We start from the raw sequence: 18,553 nt of genomic DNA on the forward strand, positions 1-18,553 counted from the left end.
TCTCTTAAACAACAACTCTTAAAAAAAAAAAACAAAAAAAAACACAAACACACAACAACACACACACACACAACAACACACACACACACACAACACACCAAAAAAAAAAAACCACACACACACAACAACACACCAAAAAAAAAAACCACACACACACAACAACACACCAAAAAAAAAAACCACACACACACAACAACACACCAAAAAAAAAAAACAACACACACAACAACACACCAAAAAAAAAAAACAACACACACACAACAACACACCAAAAAAAAAAAAACACACACACAACAACACACCAAAAAAAAAAAAAAACACACACACAACAACACACCAAAAAAAAAAAAAAACACACACACAACAACACACCAAAAAAAAAAAACACACAACAACACCAAAAAAACCCAAAACAAACCAAAAAAACAAAAAAAACCACCCCACCACCACACACTTGTTTCTAGACAAGAAGAGTTGAAAGAAGTTTATATGATTTGGTAATTAATAGCAATAACAGGACCAAACACTGAATACAAACCATCCATAAAGTTAGTACACAAAGCAGGAACAGAATTTAAAAGAGAAAGTACAGTCAGAAGAATTACAAGAATTAAACATAACATTTACCTGATGCAAAATACAAGGTTTCTTTCCAGCTACACAGCAGTCTAAAGGCAGAGCTAAAGCCTAGAAGAAAAACACTTAGAAAAAATAATAATAATACTTAGTTCTGAATGGAAGGTCTTACCTTGCAGTTTTCCATAAGCAACAAGAGAGCCACTGAAAGTGACTCCACCAATGTATGTTCCAAGGTATGCTACAATCTTGGTGAGGTTTGCAGCTGGACCAGTAGCAAAGTGAGGATACTCAATCATGTATTCTGCAACACAGGTGAGAACAGCAGCCAAACCCACCAAACTATGGAAAGCAGCAACTAGCTGAGGCAAATCTGAAATTTGGATGCGTTTAGCAATTGTCAAACCTATTGAAAGATGAAGACAGAAAGGAAGTGTTACAACACATAATTAAACTGTGCAATCAAGAACTGCTGCATTTGCAATGTGCAGTCAATACATGCACACATATACTGCCTCTAACAGAAACATTTGTTCTAGGCTTTAAATTGCTGTCTACAGCATTTAACTGAAAGATGCATATCTATTTTGTGCAATGAAGACAGCATACAAATTAGAAAGAAGATTAAAGTGTATGAAGTACTAAGAAGTTTCATTAAGTATTGGGAAATCCAACATTTTCTATGAAGACAGCACAGTATGAAAAAGAGAATTTGACAGTATTCAGTCAATTAAACTTGAGCATGGGCTTGGGCATACAAACCTGTGCATGTTCAGTTTTCCTAACCATTATAGAGAAACTATGCATTCCTGATTTCCTACTTGTCCCCCCTTTCTTTGCTGCATCCTGATGCATTAATAAAAGCCCTGCGATTTATGATTCTTCGATGCATGTACTTGCAAAAACAACATAAGCAAGTCATAAACGTAAGTTTGTCATTTTACCTATGATCTATACAATACTATGCATATAGAAAGCCTGCATGAATGCACACATAGTGCATGTAAAAAAAAATTGTAATATACATACCTATGGTACCACCAAGTGCCATTGCACCTGACATCTGAGCCAACAACTCAGGTGATGGTTTAAGGCCTCCAAGAGTTGCTGCTATACCTCCAGCAACACCTATCATACCCAAAGCATTGCCAAGACGAGCAGTTCCTTGGGTGGACAGACCAGCCAGGGCACCAACACAGCATAAGCCTGAGGCCAGATACACCATCTTTAAAATAAGGAAGACAGGTATGTATATATGAAGTAGAGGCATACAGTGCATAATATACAATTATTAAAATCTTTCCCATTATTACACAAAAGGGGCAGATTTCTCCTGGATGTGTATAACTCTCCAAGTTACTTGTTCTTAACTGAAGTAGAAGTCAGACTAAGAAACTGTCATAATAGATGCGATTTTGGCCAATTAAAATGTGACATCTATTAAAACGTTTTCCTTTTGTTTCATGACCTTAGTTCATCTGTATTGTGAAAACCAAATTTGAGTCAAACCAACCTTCCTCTAAGTTCAGAAGCAAATTTTTCTTTAGTACAATCCAATTAGTACTGGCATCAAAGTTCAACTGTTCTAATTGTTGTAAGAATAGTCTTGGAATTTACTTATGATGAATCTGAACTCCTGTTTTCAAAAAAAAAAAAAAATAATAAGCAAACTTAAATGAACTGAGCTGTGCATAACATCCAGGTCACTTAAAAGACACATACACAACCCAGTGCTTGTAATGTATTACAAGCCCCCAGGATAAAGCTGTGCTTGGATTCACTTCTTTCCAAACACATAAGGTAACACATCTTCATTTTGCTACCTACTGAAACAAATACAAAAAGTGTACCACTAGAGACGCAAGAAGTACAATCTCTGTATACCCGTCTGTGATGAAATTCTACCCCATCCCATCCAAATGCTGCATCTCCCTCAACCGTCACTCCAAGTTGAACTTTTAAAAACATTTAAACCTAAGACTGGTTTCTGTACTCATTTTAATATTTAAGGGTGTAATTTAGGAATTGTCCAATAAATAACACAGTACCAGCCACTTAAGAAAAAATTTTTCTAGAAGCTTTTAAAATGTGCAGATTCAGCATTTAGGGCATGACTGCAGCTTTAATCAACTTCAGACTGGTCTTGTGGGAGTAAGTAGCTGATGAAGAGACCATAAATAATTTGCTATTTAATAAGCTCAACAGAGCAAGCATTGCAGAAACCTGTCGTGCTGTGAACAGCAGGCTCAGTGCCAAAAAGAGGCTAAGCACGAAGTACTTACCTGTTCAATATTATAGCCACCACTGAGAGCAGCTGCATAGCCTCCTACAAATACACCACCAGGAAGCAGGTACAAGTAGTTGTACTCAGGAGGATCTGTGGGACGTTTGAACATATCCAGCATTCTCTGCGTAACTAGAAACCCACCTGCCCAAAGAAAAAAAAGAAACACACCAATTTTACAAACAGAAGATCTGAAACTAAGCACATGCCAAACTATGAGAAGTAAACCACATGGAGAGAAGTAAACAACTGACAACAAGAAAGCCTTTGAAAAGCTAGTAAGTTGGAGATCCAGCATGAGACAAATGTGAAATTATGGTGAGAGTCTGTTTTTCTCCTTAGCTGATAGAAGGAATTCAAAGGAGGAGTTTGAGAGCCCAGAGGGCTTGCTCTAGCTCCATACTCTACAAACAGGAGGAACTTTCCTATTTCTTTTAGGTGGCTTGCTTCTTTGCTCGTGATCCCAACTATTTTCCTCCTCAGAAACACGCACTGTATTATATCAAAGACTCTTCACCCATGACATGTTTCCATAGCACAGCCAGAATGCATCACATGCCTCAGAAGTCCACAATGGAAATTCTGCAGGAGGTGTTTTCTGATCTTGTTATCAAAATGCTGACTATGGGGTACAGCTTTGTTTACGACTCTGCTCTTTTCCCTGTCTACCCCAGCTAGAAAACAATATTTATAAGTCATGTGGCTCAATTTCACTTTTTTTTTTTTTTTAATTATAAAGCTACATCTTTTGAAGATTGAGCAAACAGAATTTTGTTCTATGCCACTGGCATATTTTGCAAGTGAAACAGGAATACAAGGACAAATGCAGTACCATCTCTGGATAAACGGGAAGAGATCTCATACAGTCATCACCCAAAGGATGTTCTAAAAGATAAAAAAACATTTAAATGCCTCCCAAAAAAGAGGTTACTTCATGAAGTGTGAGAACCAGATATTCTAACTACTATGGAAACCTTTTTTTATTATTTTGTCTCAGATCCTACTTCCAGAATAGTGTTTCTCAAATCTATACACTTAAGGAACGAAAAGAAATAAATGAATTACACAAGTGCTTTAAGTTACCTTCAGAAAAAACTAACACTTATACCTGCAATATTGACTGACGAGATAAAGGCAGAAAGCACCGCCAGACTTTGAGGAGCATTTTCAGGTATATAGTGTCCTCCCATCAATACCAGCCCACCAACTGCAGTTAGTCCTATTTAAAAGAGGAAGGAGTTACTGAACATAAACAGATTCACAATTATAGCAAGCTTCCTTTCAACTGTCAAGCAGATACTAGTTAATTCAAATTTCGTACTGTACTCTCCACATTACTATCTAAACGAAGACTGCCACAAGCTTTCTTTTTTTCCCCCTCAGTAATAAAAACATGTTTCAAAACAAAAAAAATATTATATGAATGCAGTTTTGAAGTGCTGTCCCTCAAGGGGGGGGGGGGAGGGGAGGGGAAGGTGATGAGCTGAAAACAATTTGTTTTCAAACAGGCAACTAGAATTCAGAACTGGTCAACTCTGATTTCATTATTCAAATTGCAAAAGACCATGCCAGTCTGATAGAAATTATACAGTAGAAAAGACCAACTCATGTTGATCATCAGATCAAGTACTCAAGTTTTTTTGTTTGTTTTTGAAAACGAGTGAAACTTATAAATCTTACAGGTCACTGTTGGGAAATCCCCAACCCCCCAAAAAATCACATGCTTTGAGGAGAGACAAGGAAGGAAGCAAGCAAGCAACCAAGAAAGGGAAGTTATTTTAGGGGCAAAATTTTGGAGAGACTGGAAGAAAGATGTATTGTGTGTTTTACAAAAGGGGAGACTGCAGCACACCAAGTAAAACAAGCTTTACGCCAGATGCTTTAAGAGTGGAAAATTACTTATAAAGATCAAGAATACGCAGCACCACGTTCTCCTTTCTTTTGAAAAACATACTCTTTGGAAGAGTATGCTTCAGATGTCATTACTATTTATGAAAGTAAACTCAGAGGTGCAAAGTAGTACTAGGCTTTTTAGAATTTTAAAAGCTATAGTACTAAAATTTTGCCTAAAGTTCAAGTGAAAGGAGCTGTGCCTACCTCACACAGAAAATGAGCAATTCTGTAAACAGCTACTTACCTGAAATAGCATTAGTCACTGACATAAGTGGAGAGTGAAGAGCAGGAGTCACACCCCAAACTGTATGGTACCCCACTATTCCAGCTAGGCCAAACGTCGTCACCATTTGTGTGAAAGCAGCATTTGGAGCTAAAATGCCCAGTCCTAACATGCTAGCTAAACCTAGAAAAAAAACATAGTAAAGCTTTTCAGAGACTTCTGAATAGTTTCTTACATTTAAGCTCTGTACAACATTAGTCCAGTATTGAGCTAAATGCAAAACAGAGTTGCCAAGATCAGATGGATTGTCTTTGTCTAGTACAAGGCTCTAAAGGTGCTAGTGTTTCTTTTAAAAATAGAAAATAAATACATAAACACGATGCAGCCACTTTTGTTACGCATGCACATAAGTGGCAAGGATAGTTTTCTTCCCTAACACTGCCTCCTGTTCCTCTCCTCTTCTGTAACAAAAACACAGAAGAGTCACAATCATGTTAAGATACTACTGCAAGACTTAAAAGTAACGAATATTCAATTCATTAACTACTAGCACAGAACTCCTGATGTACACAGAACATTAAATGACAGGAACTGCTAATATTTACCTGTGAAGACAACTCCTGTTCCCAATACATAGCTAAGATTGTGGGCATTTAAGTCCCACAATCCATAAAGGTTGAAGAAAGCAATGCCATCAAAATGATTCTGCTGCAAAGCATGCACACAGCCCCTTGCAGGAGTCCTGCAAAATTTTAAGTATTTTACTGAGATTTAATTAAGAAAGCCAGAAACATATTCATGGTCGCACCATGACTCAGCACTACTTAAAATGTTAATATTTTTGGTTAAGTTTCTAAAGTTTTATTCTCCTCTCAAAAGCAATTATTGAAGGGCACTGATTTTGTACTAGGATATACCAGCCAACCAACTGCTCTCCCAGATAGTTACTAAATCTAATGAGCAAGATGCATAGTCACTTAAAATATTAGCCAAACAAGAATCACTCTACACTGATTCTCCTCCAACTGTGGAAGTTGCCTACCTGCTGTATATACAGATGCACTAGTCATAGTCTTTCTAAAAGGTGTAATAGTAGCTGCTTTTTCTGCTTCCAGCTCTGCTACAGTCTTCTGCTTCACAGGGGCTCCTTGAGGAATGTTATTTGGTGGAGGTGCTGGGAAAATCACCTTGCCATCCTGACAAGAGATATTTACAGTTATCCCTAACACAGCAGATTTTTTTTAAAAAAAAAGAGTCCACTCTTCTCTACCCTGTAGCTCAGATGAGCCTCAACATCCTAGAGCCATGCCATAGGAATAGTCTCCTATTTCCACACAAGTAATAGTTTGCAAGGCTGAATGAGATGTGCAGCCCAACCAAATTAACCATATTGATTCACACATTTTTCTGACAAGATTTAACATCAGTATCCCAGAACACCTGTTAACAACACAGTACATGGCTTGAAAGTTCATTAATGGAAAATATTTTTCCAAAATAAAACAGGGCTATGGAAATGGCAAATTCTGCTACAGATCTGAAACGTGATCAGAACCCGCCCAGCAAGGTTCCAGACATGGTGTCTCACATTTCTTGCCATTCTCCAAGCCTCGGGAGGAGTCACGCCTTGAGCTGTCAAGCCTCAAAGTTGCATGCACCACTTCAGTGGCAGCGGAGAGCTGAAGCCAATACAATGCTTCCTCCGCAGTAGGTAATAATCGGCATTAGAAAAATCTTGGTAAAATCATCCAGCAAAGCTCAGAAAAAATGAGTAACCCTTACCTGAACTACAGATTACTATTTTCTAACAGAACTTAAAAGCATTCTGCATGTCATAGTTGCATGAAGAGAGCCTGTCCTGGCCAACGCCCTAAGTTTGTATTAGGCAGACAAATACAGAAAAAAATAAGTAGTGGTGTGACCATAGAGAGGTAAACAGAAAAGCCCGCAATACAATCCTATCTGACTCTCTGAATCTCTGTGAGAATACTGAGCTCACAGAACACAGACATATTTGACAAGTTTACTATCATAAACAGTTAAATTAAGCTCCTTTTGGACAAAAAAAAATAATCTAGAACATATGAAGTACATATATTTCATCCTTTCTGATGCTGAAAAGGAAAATGTTAATTCCTGGTCTTATTTCAAGCCTCCTGGACAGATATCTAAGACAGCAGACAATGGTGCACTGGGTAGAGAAGGAACAATGACACGGTTCTCTCACATGACTGTCTAGGTCATAATCCTGAAAAGAAATGTACACTGCTGATATCCAAGTTATACCTATTCTGTGCCTGAATGTCATGGAGGGGGTTCTCCCCTTTCATGTGTGAAAGAAAGCTCAGTGTGAAAGAACTATTTGATTCAATTTAGCATTAAAATCCTTCTTCTTCTCTAAATTTACTCTTAGAAGAAGAATAAAAATGTATTTATTAAAGCAACGTTAAAGGTGGAATGCTTTCCAGTGCTCTAGTAGATATTTCAAAAATACATTAAATAACCATGTTTTTAATCACATGAATACAATCTGCAAATTCAAATTCAAATATCATACTTTTTTTTTTTTTTTTTAGTAATAGGCATATTAGGCATTTGTTTAATCGTGATAGGTACAAAACTTACAGACAGAAGCAAAAAGGTTTCCCTTTACAAAAAGGGACAGAGGACTACTCAAATGAATACAAATGTGACTGCATATGCTGTCCATCAAGCTACCTGTAGAGTATGTAAGCATGCAACATCTTTGAATGCATTTTAGGAGACAGCACTGATAAACATGGAAGTAAATACACAGGTTCATCACAAATTAGAAAGATACCATTTATTGACTCACCTTCATTACTACAGTTCCCCTAATAACATGATCCAGAGTGCCATAATCAAATTCATCTTTTGGATCAAAGTAGAAGTTCTCTTTGTCAGGACTAATAGCCTTTAAGAGTTTGATAATATTATTGGAATATAGAGTACTGGCCTGGGTAGCCATTCTGCTAGGCAGGTCTGTGTAGCCAATGTGTGTAACACCCTAAAAAAATCCAAGTAAAGTATTAAGCATCATTAAATCTCTGAAGAAGCATTTTCAGAAGGTTGTACTAGAAGAGAGACTGTATAACCAAACAGTTCAGTTTATTTCTGTTTCTAAACTTGGTTAGAAGTGTTACTGCAGCTTTACCATTAGTAGCTGGGGGTAGGGCGGGGAAGGGTGTCACTCATGACTTAGAAAATTTAGCACGACCAAACCAAACACCTTAAATGCAACAAGCCTGAACAGAGAGGAGGATGTACTGGTGTGAGAGCTTGCCCTTTCCAAATATTACCATTCTCTCAAAACTCAGCTTCCTAAAACAGTCAGATAACAGATTATCTGGCCCATTGCTTGGCATCAATCCTACACTATACTCAGGGCTGGTACTCCTCTGGCTAAAACTGCTCCATGTAAATTCTCCATGCAAGTATCTGCTTATTTCTGTTCTGTATATTCTGCTTGCAAGTTCAGTTTTTAAGTAGTGACATCAAAAGCCCTAGAAAACCACAAAGCTAAACACAATGTGTGACTCATAATATACATGCGCTGTCCTGTTTATATTAATGATAACAAAGGTAATGTGGTGTCAAGCAGTACATTGCACAGACTGCCCTAGAGCAGAACAGAAACAGCAGTATGCCCACACATTATCGAATAACAACCTTGGAAGTCTGCTACTTTGACCTCATCACCCAAATTTCTATAAGTGCTAACAGATTCCTCACACGTACAAAAACCCCACAGGAAAAAAGCAAGAAAACAAGCTCTCAGCTGAGCCTATGAACATTGGAAAAAAACATGATGTAGCTCATTCAGTCAAGGGCAAGTTTGCTTAATTTCATGGACTAACTCCTGCTGCTTCTAGTTTGGGTAACAAGAGGTTTTGATACTCTAAGCCAGACATACTCATGTTGAAAATAGCTGGGTAAGTTGAAGATGTACCAAGACGGCACCTTCTTGAAGCTGAAGCCACATTGACCTAAGCCAGAGACTTTGCACTGAAATAAACACTGACATAGTCTGAACCTGCTCAGCTGCACCTGTTACAGGGATTGTAACCTCCAGTTGTGGAAGGCGATAAACAAGTTGAAGATACTGCTGCTGCTTCCTCTTCAGGTAGGCCAGATATCAGACCATGTCCTCAGGTCAGCAGAGAAATTACTGACTTCAAAGTCTAGGGTATAACACTTCCTTACTTTACCAACATAATTAACCCTATACAAAGATACCTGTTTCTTTTAAAACCTTCAAATTATTATACAGAATGTGACTTTAACAAAATTAAAATCTAAAGGATTACTTAACCCCAATAGCCTAAGCAGCTACTCATTTTCAGCACTCAGTTTACAAAATACAATCTTCAAATTAAGTATGAAGGTGAATTCATGCAAACTGAGAGTGATCTGCAGTCCAAAATGCTCACCTTATGAACATACAATTCTCCAGGCTTTGTAGTTTCAATATTTCCTCCTGCTTCTGCAGCTAAATCCACAACAACTGAACCTTCCTTCATTGATTCAATCATATCTTTCCTAAACAAGACGGGAGCTTTTTTACCTGACAAGACAAGACATAGTAAATTCAACATAAAATACAGCTTTAATCTGTGAAGCCCAGGAGACAAGTTTTCCCCTCCTATCTTCATAAACCTCTCACTTGCCTCAGAAGCTATATTTGCATTTTATAAGTACAGAAAGGTCTAATTTTTTTGCTTAAGATGAAATGACATGGAGGACTTGCTTACACAGAGAAAAGAGATAATGAAACATCTTGCACCCATGCCCGTATGCAAGGTGTTCATGGGCAGTCTACCAAAGATCCTAGAAAGTCTGATTTTGCCCTTAGTAAACAGGAAACTTCCAATCTTACAATTCAAGTCATAGCCAAGCAACAAAAATGCCACATTAAAGGTTAAGACTGTTGTTGTGCAATACAAAGCACTGAACCTTAAGCTCTACCTTACTGTGTTTCAATTACAAAACACAATCCTACTGCAACTGGACTTGCTTCAGTGCTCATACTGGGTATCAGAAATAACAGTGATAAAATAAATATGCAGAAGAACTACATATTCTTGCTTTATTGTCTACTTCTTGTTTAATAACAAAATATGAAGATATTAAGCCAAAGACTGATAATTTGTGGCAACATAACAGAGCATGGGTAAATATTTACTATGTACTTACAAACAATGCAAGGGTTTTAATATATATATAAACTAAACTAATACTTGAGATTTCTTTATTTGGACTGTAGTGTAGATTCCAGTGCACCACTATTATCCAGCAATTTGAGGAACCTTCAACTTTCTTCTCAAATGACTCCAGGTTTAGGGAGGAATCAACAAATGAGGGAGGCATGGAGTAAATTACATAGGCAGGCACTCACAGAAAGCTCAGAAAACCAGACATTCCAGAAGCAAAGTAGAGCCTTTACACCAAGACAATCTTTAGGTACCAAAGAATAGCACAGAGTGAACGAATAATTACTTCCCTGCAGGCTAAAGCTTTTATTTTCTCATTTTCTAATGGTAACACAGTTGCAAAAGAAAAAGAAAAAGTCTCCTTAAAAACAAGCATTTATCAGGGAAGGGAAAAGGTACATGCTTACAAAGAGAGAATTTATTTACACCTCCTTTGTTTTCACTGCAGGAACAGCCCCAAAATATACAAATTTACACAAAATAAATGAGAACTAGCATGTTGCATGTAAAACATACCTGGAATAAGTGCTGTAGTGATGATGATATCAACATCTTGGCACTGTTTAGCAAAGAGTTTCATTTCAGCTTCGATAAATTCTTTAGACATTTCTTTAGCATAACCACCTTGTCCCTCTCCCGATTCCTTTAAGTCTACTTCCAAAGGCTCAGCACCAAGAGACTTGAACTGTTCCAGAGCTGCAGCCCTAGGGAAAGAAAATTAGAAGGAGAAAAAAGAAAAGAAAGAAGAAAAAGAGTGGACTACCTAAAAAAAAGGAGTCCATTTTTAGCAGCAGCTCAATATACTTTGAGTTTTGAGGCCACTTTAGTAGCAGCTGTCTTCAGACAAGAGACACAAAGCTTATTCTAGGACTAGGCAGACCAGGATAAAAGTCTTCACTTTATTTCTTAGGTGGAACAGAAAGAGCATCTGCATCACTAATTTTAGGTTCCTCATGGCAACATTTTGATTAGGAATGAGGGCAGCTTACAGTTTCCTGTATAGTCAAATGAAGTTACCCTGAGAAGACAGCCAAAGCTGGGAGCTTAGCTATTGACTAAGTCTGCTCACCCCTTTCTCCTGCCTTCACTAGGTAAGTCTAAAACCCTAACTTAAATGCCTAAGATGGGTGACAGAGGCACTCCATAGCCTGTGTCCCTGTCTTTAATCTGTGAAATGGAAATACCAGTAAGTCCCTTTTCACAGGGAATGCAACAGAGCTTTTGAGGCCTCTGGATACTACGGAGATCAGAATCATAAAGACCTTTGATGGATGACAAAATCCTTTTAAAAACTACAGTTTAGCATCAAGTTATACCACAGTATACAATGACAGACTAAATTCCAGGGGTGAGGCAAACATTCACCACATGCAGGTATTTACTACAAAGCATCCTTGTACATCAAGACAAAAGTACACGGGATGCTGAAGAGCATTTTATATCTGAAAAGCTTTACATAGATTTTGATCATGCTTTTACATAAAGTGATTCTTTGCAGTTTGTTTTATGAATTATACTGCTTCTCCTAACACAGACTGAAGACTTGTTCCATATTGCACATCACAAATATGGAGATACACTCATTTTTATTCTTTCACATTAGGTATAACTAATTAGCACTAGCAGCCATTTCTGCATAAAAATAAATATGTATTTTTAGTGCAGACACAATGTTAAGCACATACAAATTCAGCATTAGAAGACCACTTAATATAGAAAGTTTAATTGAATTTATGGTCCCTGTAGAGACAATAAGATAATTTTCCCAGTCTATTGCCCTAAAAATGACTACAGGACAAGAAAATCCTTCTGAATGAAAAAAAGAAACTCCAAGAGAGTAGCACTTAATTCTATGCCAATTGCAGTCCCTGTTCTTCCATCTTAAAGACATAAGTTCCCTAAAAAAAAGAAAGGGAAAGAAATTTTTTTTAATTTTTTGTGTCCTTTCAGCAGATTGAAAGAACTCTGACTTCAGGGAGTTCCTGGCTAGCTTATCTGAGATCAGGGGAGTAGAGCTGAATCAGAGTATGCAGCTATGAACCTGGATCAAAACAAGCTGTGAGAGCATATAGACTTTCTCCACTATTTTGCCTTGTGTCCCCAAGAAAAGCGCAGAAACAAAATTCTGGAGGAAAGCCCTATCTTTCTCATTTTGATAAAGCAGGACTTTATTGATTCATATAGCTCTGACTGATTTAATAATACACACTCTTTGGAAGGTTTGGTTGCTGTTGGAAATAAAAATGGAAGAATAATGCAGGAATAAAAGCAGCCAGCAGGGAGTTGTGATTCAGTGCAGCTTTTGCTGCAATACAAACAGCTACAAAGCAATTAACCTTAAAATCATTTTATATAGCCATTACTGTTTTTACACACCCACCTAGTATCAAATCCACGAACCACTGCTCCCATCGATTTAGCTGCTCCTGCAGAAGCCAGGCCAGCAACTCCTCCTCCAATGATCAAGACCTAGAATGATACCATTATCATGCTTGGACAATAAACTAAAAATAGAGTCGGCTAGAAAAGTAGCAAGATTGTACTGCATTCACAACAGTAGATATGCCTCATTACGCAGTCATTCGAACAAGTTACTTTACAACACAAAACCTAAAGTGACTGTGGTAAAGTTGCCCTGTAACCGTCAAAATTTTTCAACTGTTACTTTTAACTTCATCTATCTGAGGCTAACAATTTAAGTAAGTAAATGCAGGTTTTCCCCTTGATTTGTTTTAATTTTCTGGGGGTTTTGAGGGTTTTTTTTTAATTTTCACACTTTCCTTTCTCTTCATCCTAATACACCTGCAACTCCAGTCAAGCAATCCCTTCCATCACAGCCTTCAACATGCCAGAACTCTTAACATCTCTGACCTTTCTTTACTGCTTCATAACCTTTCCTCATCCATCCATGCACAGCTAGTCTGAACTTTAAAAATAAGCAAACAAATAAAACTCAAATTATTCTACTCTTCCCCAAAAAAGCACTAAAAGTAGTGAGCAAAAATTACTAATCCCAAATGAGGAAAGAATTTTTAACACATGTAGTTTCAGCAGTGGTTAGCTGCGCTCAAGAAATGAGCTATTCTGCTATAGTACTTGTTTTATTGTACATACCTTGGCTGGAGGAACTTTACCAGCAGCTGTGATCTGACCCGTGAAAAATCGACCAAAGTGATTTGCTGCCAATACAACAGCCTTGTAACTGTCAAGTAAGGAAGACAAGAACATGTTTCAGTATTTTCCCAGGTACAGCTTAATGCCATCCATTGACAGCAATCAAAAGAATACACTCTGGACCAAAGCATACCTTTGATGAAACAAGTTTAATATTCTACTCTTGAGCACAAGTTTAATATTCTCTCTGCCTTTGCTCATATTTATCGCTAAATCTTTTTTTATGATAGAATGCATTTGCAGAGAGAATTTGTAGACAGCAATATGGTGGATGTCCATGACAATTCACCCTCTCAAGTAGAATTTTGAATGCATAGTAAACATGCAACCTGACAAAAGTTAACTTTGTCATCTTTGAAGCTATCTTCAAAGACTGCAACCTGAGGCTTGCTAGGGAAGGCACTACATACAACCAACTACAAAATCCAGAGTAGTTTTGCAGTAAGCAGTAATGCAGGAAGCATTTAGGCAAGCAAACAACTTTGGAATAAGATATTCTCATCCCAGCTTTGCAAAGCTGTAAGGCATAGGACAAGCTGCTTAACCTTTCTACCTCTGTTGCCCCATCTGCTTTTGTAGCCATCCTAGAATGGATGGCTGGACACTGAGTTAACATCAGTACAGCTATTTGACAAGGCAGATAATTGTGGACTTGCATCTTAAGAGTGCCCATTTTCTTTTATTTTTACTAACACTGTCAAAGCTCAACAGTTTCATTCTACTCTCTTTCCAATCTCCAGCAGAGATATATCTAGGTCTGTATGCCCTAAAATTAGTGCTAATTTGGAATGCAGCTCGCAGACTTTATACCTGTAAACACGTTATGAATTCCTATGGTATTTTAGTAAAAATATACAGAATGAAAACTCAGAAGGAAACCAACCACTACATGTTCGTGGTGTGTCCACAAAATAGTTCAGCAGCCCTCTACTAGGACAAGGCTTAATATACCTTACAGGCATACATCACCTACGTATGAAGTACAAAAACAGTAATAATAGTAGTAACAGCCAGCTCGACAATAAACACCTAAAGTCTACAATGCCAGGCACAAAACATGAAGATATTTGAGAGTATTTGGTCTTTTTGTTTGCACCTGCCATGGCCATTGCATTAATACTGAGCACTCTTCTCATTAGTTAGCTCCCAATAATATTAGATGCTAGTGACAGACACTCTGCATTCAAGTCGTCTTAAGGCTAGCTCTGATCTAGTCCAGAGTAAAGAGGCACTAGACAAACCAGTCCAGGAATTGAAAGAACTCAACTATTTTTTTAAACCTGCTCTGATTTGAGAAAGTTAAAGTTGCCAGGCACCTCCAACAGGTTCCTCCTGCTTCAAATAGCTGTATGAAGATAAAGACACAGAACTGTCTTAAATATACCCAGTACCAAAATATGTTGCCTTTATATTTACTCAAGACGGAAAAAAAAGTTTCATACCCAGCAATGTTGGCCATGGAGCTAAGTGCATCATATCCCTGAGCAATGGTGACCCGTGGAACCTGATCCATGGCTAAGACCGTAGTTTTTTTTTCTGCAAGTTTATTCAGGAGGTCTGGATTTTGAGCTGGATAGATAAAACTAATCAGGGTAGCAGCTGTCTTAAAAAGATCTGCCTCATGTACACCTAGTGCAGGGTTATATATCGGAGCCCTCACCTGAAGAAAGAGAGAAGTTTCCAAATTAATTAGTGGAAGTAAATCAGGGCATCCGCCACTTATTTCCCCAACGTGCAGTCTGTCCATTCACAGCCACAAAGTATATGGGGGAAGGAAGTATATTAAAGGCTGTTCGTACAACTAAACTCAGTAACTTTTCTGCTATAGCTCACAGATCAGAGTTAGCTCTAGGTAGATGGGTGACAGAGCAGTAATAGCATACACACTCAAAGATTTCATGGCTTCCAAGAAGCCATTACTACATTCTGTAACAGACAGCTGTCCCAAAACTGCTCATTTGGAGGCAAAAAGATTAATGAATGGGTGTGACAATTAAGCTCTAGCAGGGGAAAAGAAAATCACTATTAAGTTTGCAATGTACCATCATATATAAAGAATTTCAAGCATGAGGTCTAGCAAATACCTGTCTTGATTTGTAATTACTTCTTTTATATCGTTCACTTTTCTTTATAAAGAAGAAACCTACTTAAAGGGAGTTCACAAAGTAACTTACAGAAATGCTCTTACATTCAATCTTGACAGGATAACTTCAGAAAAAACATTGAAAGAAAGACATAACATCAAGGTCTTCTTGCTTCAAGACTCTGTGCAACCTAACACCTCGCAACTTTACTTTTAGCAGTTTACTTTTACTTTAGATCAGCTACAACTCCTGCTGCTGTGCAATTGCTGGGTATCCATTTGAGGAGAGTTAGAAAACCTTCTTCAAAACTCCAAAGCAACTCTTCTGAGAGTGTAACTTGGAGTTGGATGTTACTAATCTGGGAGAAGAAGTTTCTTAGAATGGAGATCTTTTCTGATTAGTGTTCTGAACACAAGTCTACCTTTCTCTAGAAAACAGAACTCCAAGGCAGTGAAAAACTTGATAAGAAATTGTCCTTAAACTCTTCAATGCTCCTATTTTCAGAAATACTCCTATATACTAGTTTACTAGCCTAGGCCCACACCTGAGCTATTAAAAAAAAAAAAAAAAAAAAGACTAAAATTACATCAGAACTTAGAATGAAAAGTATAAATTTAGAGCAGCCTGTTTACTGAACTTTCAGGAGACTATTAGAAAGGTTTGAGCTATGTACTTCTCTGAAAAAGATGCCATAGAAAATATATTAATAAAGCAATTACTTTGACAACTAAATCTGAAGTCAGTACTTCCTTGGTCCCCTGGATCTTTGCTCCTACTTCTCTGTAATGGTCATCAGAAAATTTGGAAGCTTCTCCAGCACCAGATTCCACCACAACATTGAAGCCTTGCTTGACCAAGGCTTGAACTCCAGCCGGTGATAAAGCCACCCTCTTCTCATTTTGAAATATCTCCTTGGGGACACCTACAGTCAGCTGTTTATAAGGAATTCCTGTAAGAGCAGCAGATAGGACAGCATTAGTTGCATCAAAGATATTAAGGTTTACTGAACTGATACTAATAGCACTCTTTAGTGCTGCATAGAGACATTCAGACAAGTCACATTTAGTAATTTTCCCTCCTCAGGAAAGAGGAAGCACAATCACATTTTCCAGCAGTGTATTCTACATTTCTTTAAATTATACCATGTTTCCAGACATCCCTCTTCCCTCAGATATGAACAGGTCAGTGCAGTCACCACGCAAGCACTAACAAGTGGCTCGAGCAGTTCATATCCATCTCAATTTATACAATCAGTTATGGTATTCTGGGGATATCATATTCTGAACTGGGGTAAATGAACTTAACTTCCTCTCTATTCATTTCAACTTTTCTCTGAAGAAGCAAGTAAGTTTGAGCAGCTGATCTGCATTTTAATTGCACATTAGTTTTGAACGTCTATCAAAATCATGCAACAGTTGTCTCAGTTCACTATTAATGAGCATAACTTTGGTACCACAGAAAAAGTAGGCTGAAAGGCACAATTCCGTTGATGAGGTGCTTGGACAGTTGCTACAGAAATTAAAAATTTGAACGTAGGAGTACTTGAATAATTGAGTATCTGACTACTAGTTCATTCAATTATACTTCTCTTCAATTTTATCTCCCGGTTTTAAGGTGTTCCAAGTTTTACTAAATAATGTCAGGAAACTTGCAGAAGCCGCAATTTATCAGTTTTAGCTTAAGGTTTCAAATTACAAGCCTCCAATTTTATCTACAATTTGAGGGCCTTGAGTCTAATATTTGATAGCTGAACTTCTCTGATCCATCAAGTGTTTAAGCTTACTATTTATGCCCACATGGTCTCAGGCAAGATAATCATATATCAAATTACAATATTGCTTCAATTACACAAAGCCGCATGGAGTCCAGCATGCAAGCCCAGGTCTGCAACAGCCTGCACTGATATCTCTCCAAAATTCAAAATTTGCATTGTGACATTTATACATGAGAGGCCTACACCACATACACTGCACTGTTATGAATAGAACTCAAGCAGCCTGAGAAGCCACCCATATTAAAGGCCAAGCTAAAAAAAAAAAAAAAAAAAAAAAAAAAAAAAATTAAAGGTTTGTTTTAAATCATAGATCTTTTAACTTGGCATAAGCAATTTAATTTTGACAAAAACTACATATTTTATTATAAAAATGGTACCAGACAGTTAATGTGTTGCATATTTTAGGCCCCCTTTTTCTGTCCCCCCCCCTTTTTTTTTTTTATTAAGATAGAAACAAGCAAAACCTAAATGTACCTTACTGTGAGAATTTTGAGGAAGGCAATTATTTTGACATTTTTAAATCTAAAGTTCTTACAGCTATGAAATGAAACTGGGACTAACAGGTGCTTAAGCAGAAGATCTGAAAGTGTTTTAGAATAACAATTCTCATGATATACCATCAACTTGTAATGTTCTGAAAATACAGTGCATAGTTGCTAAGAATTGAGATTTAAAAAAATCTACTCACACTCACCAAGTCTTTTCATCATCTATTTAAAAAAAAAAAAAAGGCTGAACATATCCAACAAGAAGACAGGATAAAAGTTCACTAGAGAGAAGGGCATTACGTCTGATTATTTCTACTCTTCCTTTTTTATCTTTCTCTCTAAAATTAAACTTATCAAATAGTAATAAGTAATTTTGAGAAAGAAGTTTTTAATATTCAATATGTTGGAGAACATCTGAAATTCTTTAGATTACTAGGTAAAACAAAATTTAAAAAAATATATTTTAAAGGAACAGAACGTGCATCTAAAATGAGAGAGCTACAGAGGTAACAATGTGCCTTGTAAAGATTTGCTTCATCAGCATAGAGCACATTCAAACACCACTGTGCAACTTAAGGCATCACTACTGCAGCACCACTAGCCACCTGAAAGCTATGGTAACTGTTGACATCACTCATAGTAATAGTTTTGCCACTCAGAAGATAACTTTCCCCTCATCTCTTAAGTACTATGCAATGATGCCTGCTTCTGACTTTTGCTAAATTAACTCAGGGAAAATATGAGAACTCCCACTTTTTAAAAGCAGAAATGAAATCTAACAGATATGAATCATGATTTGGGAAAGGTGGTAGCTCAAGGACAGAAA

The 18,553-nt window shown here is 37.3% G+C and overlaps 1 protein-coding gene across 1 annotated transcript in view; it reads right to left on the reverse strand.

The window, feature by feature from the left end:
- LOC135325035 (NAD(P) transhydrogenase, mitochondrial-like) overlaps nucleotides 1–18,553 on the reverse strand; it is a 46,209-nt gene that overhangs the window by 22,766 nt on the left and 4,890 nt on the right. Inside the window, exons 3-15 of the mRNA XM_064502398.1 lie at nucleotides 16,185–16,414; nucleotides 14,824–15,041; nucleotides 13,322–13,409; nucleotides 12,588–12,676; nucleotides 10,724–10,911; nucleotides 9,428–9,561; nucleotides 7,813–8,004; nucleotides 6,019–6,172; nucleotides 4,998–5,159; nucleotides 3,969–4,079; nucleotides 2,859–3,004; nucleotides 1,606–1,801; nucleotides 749–982 (exon numbers count right to left, since the gene is read on the reverse strand). Coding sequence (XP_064358468.1) covers nucleotides 749–982; nucleotides 1,606–1,801; nucleotides 2,859–3,004; nucleotides 3,969–4,079; nucleotides 4,998–5,159; nucleotides 6,019–6,172; nucleotides 7,813–8,004; nucleotides 9,428–9,561; nucleotides 10,724–10,911; nucleotides 12,588–12,676; nucleotides 13,322–13,409; nucleotides 14,824–15,041; nucleotides 16,185–16,414 — 2,142 coding nt within the window. The remainder of the gene's footprint in view (nucleotides 1–748; nucleotides 983–1,605; nucleotides 1,802–2,858; nucleotides 3,005–3,968; nucleotides 4,080–4,997; nucleotides 5,160–6,018; nucleotides 6,173–7,812; nucleotides 8,005–9,427; nucleotides 9,562–10,723; nucleotides 10,912–12,587; nucleotides 12,677–13,321; nucleotides 13,410–14,823; nucleotides 15,042–16,184; nucleotides 16,415–18,553) is intronic.

Source organism: Dromaius novaehollandiae, chromosome Z (genome assembly GCF_036370855.1).
Source record: "Dromaius novaehollandiae isolate bDroNov1 chromosome Z, bDroNov1.hap1, whole genome shotgun sequence".
NCBI lineage: Eukaryota > Metazoa > Chordata > Aves > Casuariiformes > Dromaiidae > Dromaius > Dromaius novaehollandiae.